This window comes from Leuciscus leuciscus (genome assembly GCF_965113295.1).
Source record: "Leuciscus leuciscus genome assembly, chromosome: 12".
Lineage (NCBI taxonomy): Eukaryota > Metazoa > Chordata > Actinopteri > Cypriniformes > Leuciscidae > Leuciscus > Leuciscus leuciscus.
Window position 1 is genome coordinate 24,716,097 of NC_138736.1, and position 15,865 is coordinate 24,731,961.

Genomic DNA, 15,865 nt, shown 5'->3' on the forward strand with positions numbered 1-15,865 from the left:
ATCCAGGTACTAACTAGGCTCAGCCCTGCTTAGCTTCAGTGGGCAACCAGTCTTGGGCTACAGGGTGACATGGCTGCTGACAATCTGCTGCTGACAATCTGCTGCTGCTGCTCTATCCTTTATGAGCTCATCAAACAAATGTGGTAAGTCGGAATCAATCAACAAACATGCTTCTCTGTCAGCGGCAAGGGATTCACATGTAATAATTGCAGGGATATATTTAGGCTGACACAGGGGCGTCGGACTGGACTGGGGGTAAAACCAGTACTGATTACCAGGGCCCCAATGGGAGAGAGGGCCCTTGAAAAGTCTGGAATATATTTTATTTTACCTGGATATTTTCATTTCCTAATTAAATTTCACAATGAATGTCAGATGAAATGTAAAGTTATAACTTGGTTGATTGACTGACTGACTGGTCCCACCCCTTGCTAATGCGCCAAATGGTTTAGTCCATCTGCACGCATTTTGTTTATGTTAGTTAGTTGAGCATCTGGTGGAGCGCAATCTTATGCTGTAGTTTGTCTTTCTCAAAGAAAGACAAATCAGACCACCAAAAAAGAAAGGAAAGACCGGAGAAGGAAAGAAAACAAAATGAGGGGAAACAATTGGTAACTGACTTATTTTCAAAGAAAGGTGAGCACAAACTAGAACACGAAATCTATAGTGCTAAACTGCTTGAATATCTCCGCGATCATTAGTGCTAAAAATGAACTGAGACAACCCATTGAAAGAGCAGAACATACACTTTCAGATGATAATTTGGTTATACATGTAATCTGAGGTAAAGGCTAAATAAATAAACTGTACACTAACAATGTTGTTTGCATACAACACACCATTATAATAGCCTAAATTGAAACCTGTTTAATTTTAAATGAATAGGCTATAATATCTAAAATTAGCAAAAATTAGCAATTTTATAGCCTACATTGGGAGTTATATATACAAATTGAGGAACATGGGGGCCCATCAGGACTGCCTATGCATAGGGCCTGGGATCTTGTGCTGCGCCCCTGGGCTGACAGAAAATATTTCAGAATTAGAGACACATATCCAAACTTTAATCGAGGTAATAAGAACGCAAAGGCTTTAGATATGGCTTTGAATGCAGCTAGCTTAGCCCAGTAAATTGGTTGGTTCCGGTTGCAGAGACCCCAATGCAGGACAAGTCGTCGCTATTCCTTTCTTAGGACAGCATTTGACACTATCAACCACAACATTATTTTGAATAGGCTCGAAAATTATGCTGACATTAATGGAATTGCATTGGCATGGTTCAAATCATACTTATCTGATCATCATCAATTTGTAGCAGTAAAGGAAGATCTATCATATCTATTATGTAGTATAAGCTCAGTATTGAGTACCGCAAGGCTGAGTTCTATTTCTAAGTTCAGTTCTGTTTGTGTCTTTTTATGGTCTCGTTTCTACTACGGCTAGACTGCTTGCCTCTATGTTGGATTTAACCTCTGTGGATTATTAAAGATTACCTGTTTACTCATCTTCATCTTCGTGTGTTTACACAACCTGATCGTTACAGTTAGATTGTACAGATTTACAGCAGTGATTTATATGATTTTTTTTTTTGTTATAAATGCAGCTACAGTATATGTGAGTGTATATGTGAAAAAAATGTATCCCGTACATATGCAGATTATCACATTAACACACAATGTGGGGGTGGAAAAATAAATAATTGGACTTTTAGTACCTAATGTCACAGTCACAGTCGTATATGTTAACCGGTTGACACTTATTTAGGCCAAATAGGAACCTTTCTAAAAACTATAACATAGGCCTAAACAGAACCAATAGGCCCTTATATTGTATTAACAGGTAAACATGAGTTTGCCATTAAACATTTTATTTGCACTTTGCCGTCACCAAGTGTTTTTTAAAACAATAAATCTATTCTGTGTCTTAAGTACAATAAAACATTAGCCAATAGATCCTAACTAAAATTACCATGGTAAACAGAATAAAATAAGATAATAGTTAGCACTTAATATTTCTTTAATACGGCCAAATATTTCACAAAATTGTACATAAAGGAATGTGCATGCTCAGGCTTGAAACGTCTACGCCAATAAAATTGCTGTATTCTAAACCAATTAAATTGGGGGTGGGCGGAGGGACACGCGTTGCCCTGCCTCATAGTCCAGACTGCACTCTGGAGTACTACCCCATTAAGGAAAAGCACCGCTATGATTCTGCTACTGACTTCTTTGAGTTATTTTCCTCCAAGCCTCTTCTTTAATACATCCTCATGAGGGAAATAAGCTGTTTTTGGGAGGCGAGGATTTGCTTTTCAAGCAAATGAAGGGAAAAACAGTGTGGTCGGGGGTGCGGAAGAATAACAGTGACGGGACAGGTGCACCTCTTTCAGAGGAGCTCTGGCTTCTGAATGGTCCAGACAGCTGTACATAATAATAAAAACGCCTAATGTGCACTTGCGGAAGGTAAACAGCACACACGTTGTTGGAATGGTCTTGGCATTGGCAAAAGTTACAAAGGTTTTGTCAAAATATTTACTTCAACGACAATAGCTGGAAAATATGCCTCTCAAGACGTCACAAAATCCGACGGCACCGCTTGGATATAAGTAAAACTGCTGCACTATTTTGTGATAGTCTAATGTATACAATCTTATAGTTTTACAAAAATAAATGGTGCTCAGATTGCATAATTTCTTGAGGAACAATGATGGAGAGCAGATCATTCAGGCAAAATATGACGTAAACAATGGACAATATATTAATATTTCATGGATTTAACATTTTTGTCGACAAAAAGTGCAGTTGAATGTTTTTCAATGGTTGATTCCTCAATAGTTGTCATGGACATTTTAACCAAGTGTAACAGATTGGATTCATCTCGTGATCGCTATTTTATAACAAAGGTATGGAGTCCTGTTTTGATTCTGCTTGTTGTCATTTGCACTCTCTACACAAATTACAATATTACTTGCTGAAGCATCTATATTGTAAAACAAACACCGTACACTCACCTAAAGGATTATTAGGAACACCATACTAATACTGTGTTTGACCCCCTTTCGCCTTCAGAACTGCCTTAATTCTACGTGGCATTGATTCAACAAGGTGCTGAAAGCATTCTTTAGAAATGTTGGCCCATATTGATAGGATAGCATCTTGCAGTTGATGGAGATTTGTGGGATGCGCATCCAGTGCACGAAGCTCCCATTCCACCACATCCCAAAGATGCTCTATTGGGTTGAGATCTGGTGACTGTGGGGGCCATTTTAGTACAGTGAACTCATTGTCATGTTCAAGAAACCAATTTGAAATGATTCGAGCTTTGTGACATGGTGCATTATCCTGCTGGTCATAAAGGGATGGACATGATCAGAAACAATGCTCAGGTAGGCCGTGGCATTTAAACGATGCCCAATTGGCACCATTACACCACCACCACCAGCATGCACAGTGGTAACAAGGCATGATGGATCCATGTTCTCATTCTGTTTACGCCAAATTCTGACTCTACCATCTGAATGTCTCAACAGAAATCGAGACTCATCAGACCAGGCAACATTTTTCCAGTCTTCAACTGTCCAATTTTGGTGAGCTCGTGCAAATTGTAGCCTCTTTTTCCTATTTGTAGTGGAGATGAGTGGTACCCGGTGGGGTCTTCTGCTGCTGTAGCCCATCCGCCTCAAGGTTGTGCATGTTGTGGCTTCACAAATGCTTTGCTGCATACCTCGGTTGTAACGAGTGGTTATTTCAGTCAAAGTTGCTCTTCTATCAGCTTGAATCAGTCAGCCCATTCTCCTCTGACCTCTAGCATCAACAAGGCATTTTCGCCCACAGGACTGCCGCATACTGGATGTTTTTCTCTTTTCACACCATTCTTTGTAAACCCTAGAAATGGTTGTGCGTGAAAATCCCAGTAACTGAGCAGATTGTGAAATACTCAGACCGGCCCGTCTGGCACCAACAACCATGCCACGCTCAAAATTGCTTAAATCACCTTTCTTTCCCATTCTGACATTCAGTTTGGAGTTCAGGAGATTGTCTTGACCAGGACCACACCCCTAAATGCATTGAAGCAACTGCCATGTGATTGGTTGATTAGATAATTGCATTAATGAGAAATTGAACAGGTGTTCCTAATAATCCTTTAGGTGAGTGTAGATTGACACTAAACCCTTAGAACTTTCAAATGATGTATACTTTGTTATTATTCTTAATGTTTTTAGACAATATTCTATATAGTAAATGTGTATACAAAGTAAACAAAGTGACGTCAAGCCCAATGTCAGGACAGTTAGCATCAAGAGGTTAAGTGTCAGGGCCATTAAGACCAAGGGGCCTCAGGAAATATATTAGGGGGAGTTTGTCTCTTTTTCTTTTTTTTTTTTTTTTTTTTTGGACTTACTGTTAGCTAGCATCGGGGCGTGGCTATACTTGTATTACTTTTTTTAAGCTTTGTTTTATAACAAATATTCAACTGACTATCATAAACTATGCATCATTTGAAAGCTAAAACACTCAAGAATCATGTTCTAAACTTGTTTTTGCAATCAATACACCAGAGAGGAAAGGGTTAAATTAAATGCAAAAGGACTGTTCATGTAAAAATGAGCAAAATGAACCAATAGAATCTGTCTAACTTTCACATCCTGTGGTTCAGACGAGTTCGGAGGAATCCAAGAAACATCAGCATACATTTCAATGTAAGGGTCTACTCTTCAAAATGCATCCCACTTTTTAATCCAAAACAACAAAAAAAAAAAAAAAAAAAAAAAAAAAGAAATATCCTCCTTTGTTTGCATGAGCGTTTTCGAGATAGAGTTCGTATCATGTTCATTTTCAATGAAATGTCGATTCTAATCTGTATTCCAACTCTCAAAAGCCATTTCACCCATGATTTCACCCCCGTAGTTTAGACTCTTCCGGATCGAATGAGACATTCCACTTCTCTCTCCTTCAATCACAGGCTTTGTTACTGACCAAAACAGCAAGAGAGCTCCTGACAGGATCCGCGCGCTGTCAATCTCACACCTGGGTTTTTCGACTGGATAAAAGCCTGGATAAAGCCAGCCAATGTCCAGTCAGGAAAGTTTTGATTGATGGGAGTATTAGCCAACTAAAATCGATTGCAGTGATAGACAGTTTATGCAAGCATATTCGTCAAATTACGGACAGCCATACCGGACAACGCACTACATCTGCCGGGCTTCCAGCTGTTCCGAGCGGATCGCATCGCGGAACTAACGGGGAAAACGAGAGGTGGTGGATTGTGTTTCTACATTAACGAAAGTTGGTGTTCAGATGTAACAACACTGAAGAAGATGTGCTCTCCTAACTTAGAGGCGCATTTCATAAACTGTAAACCTTTCTACTCGCCGCGGGAGTTTTCCTCATTCATTCTCGCGAATGTTTACATTCCTCCAGACGCGTGTGTGAGCGCGGCGATACAACAGCTGGCTGAACATATAGCTGAAATGGAACAAAGGTACCTAGACTCTCTTTTAATCATTCTTGGGGATTTTAACAAAGCAAATCTCTCCCGTGAACTGCCAAAATACAGACAGCATGTTACATGTCCTATCAGAGACAGTAATATATTGGACCACTGTTACACCACGATAAAGAATGCGTATCACTCCGTCCCACGGGCAGCTTTGGGGCTCTCTGATCACTGTTTGGTTCATCTTATACCGACCTACAGGCAGAAACTGAAATCAGCTAAACCTGTAATAAGGACTGTAAAAAAATGGACCAACGAAGCAGAGCAGGATCTACAGGCCTGCTTCGATTGCACTGATTGGACTGTTTTTGAAGCTGCAGCCACCGATCTGGATGAGCTCACAGATACTGTAACATCATATATCAGTTTCTGTGAGGATACATGCATTCCTACCAGGACATTCTTATCATTCACTAATGATAAACCATGGTTTACTGGGAAACTCAAACAGCTTCGTCATGCCAAAGAGGATGCTTACAGAAGTGGGGATAAAATCTTGTATAACCAGGCCAGAAACAGACTGACAAAGGAGATCAGAGTTGCTAAAAGAAGCTACTCTGAAAAGCTGAAAAACCAGTTTTCAGCCAACGACCCGGCATCAGTCTGGAGAGGCCTGAGGAACATCACCAACTACAAATCACCATCCCCCCGATCTGTGGAGAATCAACAACTGGCTGACACTCTCAATGCATTCTATTGCAGGTTTGAGAAGCCCAGACTCACACCTCACACCCGCTCTGATGTGCACTTCACACATCCACCATCACCTCCTGCAACCCCTCTCCTCCCCCCTTCTGCCATCCAACCTGAGCTTAAGGTCTGTGTGGAGGACGTGAGCCGAGTCTTCAAAAAACAGAAGACTAGGAAAGCTTCAGGCCCAGACGGCATCTCATCTGCTTGTCTAAAAGCCTGCGCTGACCAACTGGTCCCAGTCTTCACGCAGATCTTCAACAGATCATTGGAGCAGTGTGAAGTTCCCTGCTGCTTCAAACGCTCCACTATCATTCCGGTTCCCAAAAAACCTAAAATCACTGGACTTAATGACTACAGACCTGTCGCTCTCACGTCTGTGGTCATGAAGTCGTTTGAAAGACTGGTGTTGGCCTATCTGAAGGACATCACTGGACCCCTGCTGGATCCCTTTCAGTTTGCTTACAGAGCAAACAGGTCTGTGGATGATGCAGTCAACATGGGACTGCACTATATCCTGCAACATCTTGACAGACCTGGGACTTATGCACGGATCTTATTTGTGGACTTCAGTTCGGCCTTCAATACCATCATCCCTGATCTTCTCACAGCCAAACTGACTCAGCTCTCCATGCCATCCTCAATCTGTCAGTGGATCTCCAGCTTCCTGACGGACCGGCAGCAGCGAGTGAGACTGGGGAAGCTCACATCCAGGACCCTCACCATCAGCACTGGCGCCCCCCAAGGGTGCGTTCTCTCCCCACTGCTCTTCTCCCTGTACACTAATGACTGCACTTCTAAAGACCCCTCTGTCAAGTTCCTGAAATTTGCAGACGACACCACCGTCATCGGTCTCATCCAAAATGGTGACGAGTCTGCTTACAGACTGGGGGTTGAACAGCTGGCTGTCTGGTGCAGCTATAACAACCTTGAGCTGAACACGCTCAAAACAGTGGAGATGATTGTGGATTTCAGGAGAAAATCCCCAGCACTCCCCCCTCTCACCATCATGAACAGCACTGTGGAAGCAGTGGAGTCATTCAGGTTCCTGGGCTCTACCATCTCTCAGGACCTGAAGTGGGCAAATCACATTGACTCCATTGTGAAAAAGGCCCAGCAGAGACTGTACTTCCTTCGCCAGCTGAAGAAGTTCAATCTGCCACAGGAGCTGCTGATCCAGTTCTACTCAGCCGTCATTGAGTCTGTTTTAAGCACTTCCATCACTGTCTGGTTTGGTTCAGCTACCAAATCGGACATCAGGAGACTACAACGGACAGTCCGGACTGCAGAGAGGATTATTGGTGCCCCCTTGCCAACCCTCCAGGACCTGTCCTCTTCCAGAGTGAGGAAGAGAGCAGGTAAAATCATCACAGACTCCACTCACCCTGGACACCCCCTGTTTGAACTGTTACCGTCAGGACGGCGACACATATCACTGGCCACAAGAACATCCAGGCACAGGAACAGTTTCTTTCCACAGGCCATTTCCCTTCTGAACACTTAACATGCCCCCCAAGGCATATGCCTGAAAGTGCAATACTCCCACTGTCTAGTGCAATATTCTCTAACTCTGATGATATTTATATTTATATTATTCATACTACTCAAAATACCGTAAATATGTTCATAATCTGTAACATGCACTAGACTCCCACTGTCTAGTGTAATAATCTCTAACTCAGGTGATATTTATACTTATATTATTCATACTACTCAAAATACTGTAAATATGTTCATAATCTGTAAATGTTTATTCAGACTAAACCATAGCTGTCAACATTGAACATTGAAAATAAGGGAGATTTCCCGGAATCCATCCCCAAAATAAGGGATTTTTTTTTACACGATTCTTACCCACAAACTTTAAAAAAAAGCACTAATCATTAACAGTCTAAAGAGTTTATAACTACACAATATATATTAAAGAATTACAGACCAATGGATATGTTTAAAGTGCTTTATTTATGAACAAAGTAAACATTACTAACACATTTTCATTTGCTACAACGTGTTTTAGCTTAATGTTGGGAGACAGAGTGAGAAAGAACTCAAAGAATTGGTGGTTAATTCGGTGATTTTGGCCGTCGACGTCCTGATCCATCATCGCATATCACACTCATCTACTCTACTCTCCTTGATCATTCGAAATTCACTTCCCGATACTTTTTCCCTCTTCCTCGCGCCCACGCCGCTGCCGCGACTGTCTTCTTCTTTTTCGATAGTAGCCTAAGCTACTGTCTGTATACTGCCACCTGCTTTACTGGAGGTCTAGCAACCCAAGTGCAAGCCACTTCACAGACACAGATAGTTGCGTGTTCGGAGTTAACACAATCAGAGCGTCAAAATATGGGATATTTTACGGGAAAATACTAAAACGGGAAGACAGCGGGAAAAGAGCTAAAATACGTGAGAAACCCGGAAAAAACGGGAGGGTTGACAGCTATGGACTAAACCCAACTGTGACCCCTTTTTTTACTTTTATACTATTTTTTTTTTTTTTATATATATATTATTCTTAGAATTTGTATTACTATGTTTCTTGTTGTATTTGTATTTGTGCACTGGAAGCTTCAGTACCAAGAAAAATTCCTTGTGGGTGCAAGCACACTTGGCAATAAAGCTCTTTCTGATTCTGATTCTGATTCTGATTCTGAAATTCAAGTGCGCAATGTTTTCATTCACGTGTGCTTTCGCACTCGTGCGGCTCACACACACGCACACACATAGTGCGCCAACCATAGACTGTAAACGCACACATACACGCAATGTTTTGACACATGGAGCTTGCATAAATGCACGGATTTACTCCAAAGCATATATCTGAGCATCCCTATCATGGATCGTCGACTACAGAAGAGATTGGTGGTGTTTTCCTGAAGATGAAGAGGAGCAGCGACGAAGAGCAGCAGAAAGTAATAGGATATTCATTATAATTATCAGTTTATTGCAATTTATTTGAGTAAAAACCACGTTTGTAATTACAAATGTTCTAAAACATTTTTTTTTTTTTTTTTATATATTTTATACATTAGTTGGAAAACAATCACTTCTGGAATGTCTATACATGTAGTGAGTAATCACTGTTTTTGCTATTAGAATTGTTCAAAATAAAGAGAATTTTGTTCAAATGTTCAAATGTTGTGCTGAAATCGTTTTTTTCTTTTGTGGTTTGAAGGGCAGAACAGTTCTGAATTGATATACATGTATGTAGTAGGCCTATGTAGTGTTTACTCCTTATGTCAAGTGGTTGGGTGCCAGGTGTCCATTTGGAGTCTCCAAATTGCATTTTGGAAAGGACGCCTATACTTTTCTTGAATGAAAGCTTACAGAAACTAAATTTTTGGGAGTATCATCCTCAAATTTGAATCTAAACATGGTCAGACATTCAATTTTATCTTTATGGTGTTTTCAGGCCCTTAACATAAAAGTCTGATCAATTTTTCCCTAAGTGAAGTTAATTCAAAGAAATCGTGAGTCACTTTCATGTAAATTTTACCTTGTTTTACTCTGTTCCTATGCTACTTTGAGTTATAATGACTCTTGTGTAACAAAGTTTCAAGTGTCTAGTTTAAAAAAAGATCAGAGTTATGAATGTGGACCATAGGGTTTAAGAGCTACAGACATTTGTATTTGGGTATGTCATTTTAAGAAAATTCTCAAAAATAGGGGCGCTGGTTAAGTTAACCTCTAAGTTTATGTTTTAAACATAACAGATGGACAGATTATCCAAAGCTCTTTTTGTCTTTTTGATCAATAAAAAAGTAAGGTTGCTTTTCCCTACATTAGAAATATAACAGTGAAAAGACCAATTAAAAAGATGGGAAAGAGACATGAGATTTTAAGCGTAGTCAAGTGGCATATATAGTATGGGACTTTTATCAATAAATTGGATCAATAGCATGAGTGCAATGTTACTTCACATTGTGAAAGCAGAATAAATTGAACAAATTGACTGGGTGGTACATTTTTGGACATGTCAGTATCACAAGAATGCCCAGTAGACTAGATGCTTCGTTTTTAATTACATTTATTCTTAAAATTCTGTAACATTTTATGTTAAAGGGATGGTTCACCCAAAAATGAAAATTAGCCCATGATTTACTCACCCTGAAGTCATCCTAGATGTATATGACATTCTTCCATTCTTCATTCTTCCGGCAGAGCTTTCAGTCATTATGTTGTGCATCAAGTTCAAGTGTTATTCGTTTGGCGTAAGTCAATGCGTACGGCCGTCTGCTGGAAGCTAGTTACTTTAGTCGATAAAGTTTTAAATATGGATATTTTTCTTACACGAACGCATCACTTCACTTCAGAAGACCTTTATTAACCACCAGAGACACATAGAGCACTTTAATCATGAATAGATGTGCTTTCATGGACTTCCAGCCATTCACTGCCATTATCAAGCTTGGAAGAGCCAGGAAATGTTTTAATACAGTATAACTCCGATTGTATTCGTCTGAAAGAAGAAGGATGACATCCTAGGATGACTTCAGGGTGAATAAATCATGGGCTAATTAAAATTTTTGGGTGAACTATCCCTTTAATACAACCTCTGTTTGTGGGGGGCCTAAATGGGGTATCAGTCCATGGGCCGCTCAGTTCTATATAGTATGTATACCTATACCTAGAAAGAAATGGTTCAACATTAATTAGCCAGACAGCAAAAAAACATACCTCCTCCAGTGGTACCTCCTGGTCTTGGTTCATATCCATGACAGGAAAAAGTGGCTCAGGACTGTCCTGCAGCCAGATGAACAAAAAGCCCTCAGGCACACCCTTCTGCAGCTGTAGTAGTTCCAGCTCAAACAGCAACACTGCACTGCTGGGTACACCCAACGCTGGAGGAATGGAGAGAGAAACAGACAGACAGAGGGGATCAGGGAAAACTGCGATATCTAAGAGACCAAAACCTAGACGGTATACCATACATAAAGCCAGTACTTATTTTGCATACCATTGTAGTTATCGTGGCTATCAGTGGGCAGTAATGATTTAAGCTATTTACATATGAGAGTGATGTAGAAACAAGGTGTTGTTGTTTATGGTTTTCAAGTAACATCACAACAATTTACATTAAAGTAAATGTACCATGAATTTCTCACTAACCACCCTCAGTTTGTCAGACTCTGTCTCACTCTCTACCTCTCCTCCACCCTCACTCTCATCACCGGTTCCCCACAGGGATGTGTGCTGAGTCCACTACTCTACTGCCTCTATACAACTATATATATATATATTACTGTATCCCCACACACTCCTCCAATCACATCATCAAATTTGCATATGACATCAGTGATCAGTGACTAAATGAGTTAGCTGGCCTGAATTCCAGGCACAATTCGTCGACCGAAAATGCATGCAGGTCCCCTACCATCTTGATAGAGGCCAATGCAAGCAGGAGAACTGTCTTTAACGACAGAATTGTTAACTCGACTGACTGCAGAGGCTCAAAGGGAGGTCTTTGAAGTGCGGTCAGCACCAGAGATAAGTCCCAAGAGGGTATGGAGGGGACGCAAGGCAGATTCAATCTCCTCACTCCCCTAAGGAACCTGACGACCAGGTCGTGCCTTCCCACGGATTTCCCATCCACTGCATCGTGATGTGCGGCAATAGAGGCAGCAAACACTTTGAGGGTGGAGGGAGACAGCTCTTGCAGGAAAGAAAGCACGGTCCTGATCGAGCATCTTTGGGGGTCTTCTCTGTGAGAAGAACACCAATCAACAAAAAGGTTCCACCTCAATGCGTAAGCATGCCTCGTAGAGGGTGCTCTTGCAGAAGCGATGGTGTCTACGACTGACTGTGGTAGATTACCTAGAACCTCTGCGTCCCATCCAGGGACCAGACATGAAGTTTCCAGAGGTCTGGGTGCGGGTGCCATATGGTGCCCCGTCCCTGAGAGAGAAGGTCCTCCCTCAGAGGAATGGGAAAGGGAGGGGATGACGAGAGGAGCACAAGTTCGGGGAGGTCCGGTCAGGCCAATAAGGGGCAACTAGCAAGATCTGCTCCTCTTCCTCCCTGACCAATGCACAGTGTCTGTGTAAGACGGCTCACTGGGGGAAACGCATATTTGCGAAGGCCCCGGGGCCAGCTGTGTGCCTGTGCATCCGTGCCGAGAGTGCCCTCGGTTAGGGAATAAAACATCTGGCAATGGGACGAGTCCGATTGGCAAACAGATCAATACGTGCGGCTCCAAAGTGGTCCCAGATCAGCTGAACCACCTGGGGATGAAGTCTCCACTCTCCGGGGGCCACATGCTGTCGTGAGAGCTCGTCGGTGGCACGATTGAGCAGGCCGGGGATATGAGTGGCACAAAGCAACCTCAGATGCTTCTGACTCCATAAAAGGAGGTGGCGGGTATTATGTTTCCTCCTAATGTATTTATATAGACAATTCGATATTTGCACATAGAGGAATACACTCATACACGTTTGGCTGATTCTCTCACTTCTTCTGAACTGTTTTTATTACAACCGAGAACTCCGTCAATTACAGAACACTACTGCGACCTAGTGGTCACCTTCATATAGCACAACATTAGCTACATATATAACATTTCCTCCCCACTAAGATAGAATGTGCCTTTAACACAAAATATATATATTTTTTTTTTCTTTAACACAACTTAAATTACACATTTTTCCGTGCACAACAATATAGATACATTTGTACAGTTTTTTTTTTTTTTTTTTTTTACATCAAAATAAAACTCAGGAGTTATCTATTTCTGTATACTTGCATGTTGAAAACAATATGACCCACAACTCAGACTGTACTACGACATTCTGTGAACTAATCACTGTTTACTCATCACGGAAACGTACTGGTGGTTTTCTGATTCTCTCAGGATAACGTTTCACAGTCTCTGTTGCCTGTGCATATTCCGTAGGGGGTAGTTCAATGGACGGGTGTATTTGATGATTCGGAAATCTCAGGAATTTGATTATCATTCTTTCCATGTGGAGGTGTATTAAGGTGCAGTGTAGTGCAACTATCACTATGAGGTAGTATCACCGGCGGACTTACAGGAAGGTTCACTTCAATCTGCTGAGGCTCTGAATCTGGCCGTGTCAGCATCTGGTCCACATGGCGTTTCCAAACCCCTGGTGATCCCACCTTTACCTTATACGACACCGGTCCTGTCTTTTCCATAACAACACCTTGTGCCCACTTTTCCTCCCCTTTCCTATAATCACGCACCAGGACTGACTCCCCAACATCAAACTGTCTGGCCCTAGAGTGGCGTTGGCGTCGTTGTTGTTGGGCATCCTGTGACCGGTGTACTGCTCTAGCAACACTGGGTTTCAGACAATCCAGTCGAGAGCGCAGTCTGCGTCCGAGGAACAACATAGCCGGCGTTTCTTTCGTTGTTGCATGAGGGGTGTTTCGGTATGTCAGAAGAAACGCATCAAGTCTCTGACGCACACGTGCCGTGCCTTTGGACGCTTTTAAGGCATGCTTGAACGTCTGCACAAACCGTTCGGCCAAGCCATTGGTGGCAGGATGGTATGGCGCTGAGCGGATGTGTTTGACTCCATTGGCCTTCAGAAATGCACTGAATTCTTCAGCACAGAATTGCGGTCCATTGTCGCTCACAAGGATATGTGGAACGCCATAGTGACTAAAAAGGCCCCTGAGCACTTGAATGGTCATGCTGGCCGTTGTGCTGTCCATAATATGCACCTCCGGCCACTTAGAATGTGCATCCACAACGACCAGGTACATATGTCCTTCAAATGGACCCGCAAAGTCCACATGTATCCTTTCCCATGGACTAGAGGGCCACATCCAAGGGTGTAGAGGTGCTAGCCCAGGCTCTTTTTGTACACTCTGACAGGAGTGGCAAGATTTAGCTTGGAGCTCAACTTGAGAGTCTATGCCGGGCCACCAAACATAACTACGGGCCAAGCTCTTCATCCTCACTACGCCTGGATGTGCGGAGTGAAGCTCTTCCAGAACTCGGGGGCGCAGTTTTGGTGGCACGACCACTCTCACACCCCACATGAGGCATCCCTGCTGTATTGTGAGATCAAGCTTACGCAGCAGGTAGGGTGACAGTTCTTCACCTGCGCCCTTCGCAGCTGGAAACCGACCAGTTGAGACCATCTCTAAGACACGTGACAAAGTGGGGTCAGACAAGGTGTCCCGTCTGATCTCGGTGCTACTGACTGGTAATGTGTCCAACTGCGATGTGTAGAATACCTCTACTGCGCCCAACTTCTCTTTATGAGTGTAGGAGAGTGGTAAACGTGAAAGTCCATCAGCATTTGCGTGTAATGCACCTTTCCGGTATTGAATTGTGTAATCATGCGCTGACAAAAGGAGCGACCAACGCTGCATTCGGGCTGCAGCCATTGACGGGGTACTTTTCAATGGGCTCAGGATGGAGGTCAGTGGACGATGGTCAGTGAGTAAGGTGAACTTATTACCATAGAGGTACTGGTGGAACTTGCGTACTCCGAAAACTATCGCTAGCGCCTCCTTCTCGATCTGAGCGTAGTTTTTTTCCGCCTTGCTGAGAGTTCGAGATGCATAGGCTATTGGTCTTTCCTCACCATCAGGCATGACATGCGAGAGCACAGCTCCGACCCCATACGGCGACGCATCACAAGCGAGGCGGAGGGGCAGCTTAGGGTTGTAATGGGTCAATACTTCCTGCGATACTAGTAGCGCTTTAGATGTCTGGAACGCTGACTCACAGGCTGACGTCCACTGCCATTTCTTCCCTTTATTTAGCAGTTCATTCAGTGGTTTCATGACAGTGGCTAAGTCGGGAATGAAACGTCCGTAATAGTTTAGCATTCCAAGGAACGAACGTAGCTGACTGACATCGCCTGGCGCTGGTGCGTCCACAATAGCACGCACCTTCTCTGGTGACTTGTGGAGTCTAGCTGCGTCAATGATATGGCCCAAGTATTCCACAGACTCCTGGAAAAACAGACACTTCTCTGACTTGAGATGCAGGCCTTGTTCCTCTAGCCTGCCCAGAACTGCATCCAGAGTTTTTAGGTGAGTCTGTTCGTCAGGACCACTGATAAGGATGTCATCCAGATAACAGTGAGTGTATGGCAGTCCGAGAAGCACTTGGTCCATTGCCTTCTGAAATAAGGCAGGTGATGAGGCTACTCCAAATGGTAACCGGTTGAAACGAAACAGCCCTTTTTGTGTGGAGATAGTCAGCAGCTCCCTAGACTTCTCTTCTACCTCCATCTGTAGATAGGCGTTTGATAAGTCTAGTTTACTAAAGCGTTGGCCTCCTGCTAGAGAGGCAAAAAGGTCCTCAATACGTGGAATTGGATACTTATCCACGCACAGAGCTGGGTTGAGAGTGACCTTGAAATCTCCACAAAGTCTCACAGTGCCATCCTTTTTGCTGACAGGCACCAAGAGAAATTCTCTTCTTTCTATCTTTTACATTGCACTTGAACGCATTACTTTTCTGTTCAGGTTTTTCCACTTTCTGTTTCCATTCTCTGCCATGGCTGCTTTTGGCTTTGCTCTTACACATGTGCTTTGTGTGGCCTTTTTTTCCACACTGGTGACAATCACGCTCTTTGTACCAGCAGTCCTCATCAGTATGATTTATTTTTCCGCAACGGCGGCATTTATGGGAAAACACCGCGTTCACTTTGAGCGAGCCACTTAACTGCTGCACGTCGCGCGCTGCCGTCTCTGCAGA

General features: G+C 42.8%; 1 protein-coding gene and 1 long non-coding RNA gene across 2 annotated transcripts in view; one reads left to right on the forward strand and one right to left on the reverse strand.

Moving 5' to 3' along the window:
- LOC309511586 overlaps nucleotides 1-15,865 on the forward strand; it is an 83,139-nt gene that overhangs the window by 59,325 nt on the left and 7,949 nt on the right. The window lies entirely within an intron of this gene.
- The window catches only part of fkbp10a (FKBP prolyl isomerase 10a), a 346,331-nt gene that overhangs the window by 6,418 nt on the left and 324,048 nt on the right, over nucleotides 1-15,865 (reverse strand). Inside the window, exon 9 of the mRNA XM_082186736.1 lies at nucleotides 10,864-11,027. Within this exon, the coding sequence (XP_082042862.1) occupies nucleotides 10,864-11,027 (164 nt within the window). The remainder of the gene's footprint in view (nucleotides 1-10,863; nucleotides 11,028-15,865) is intronic.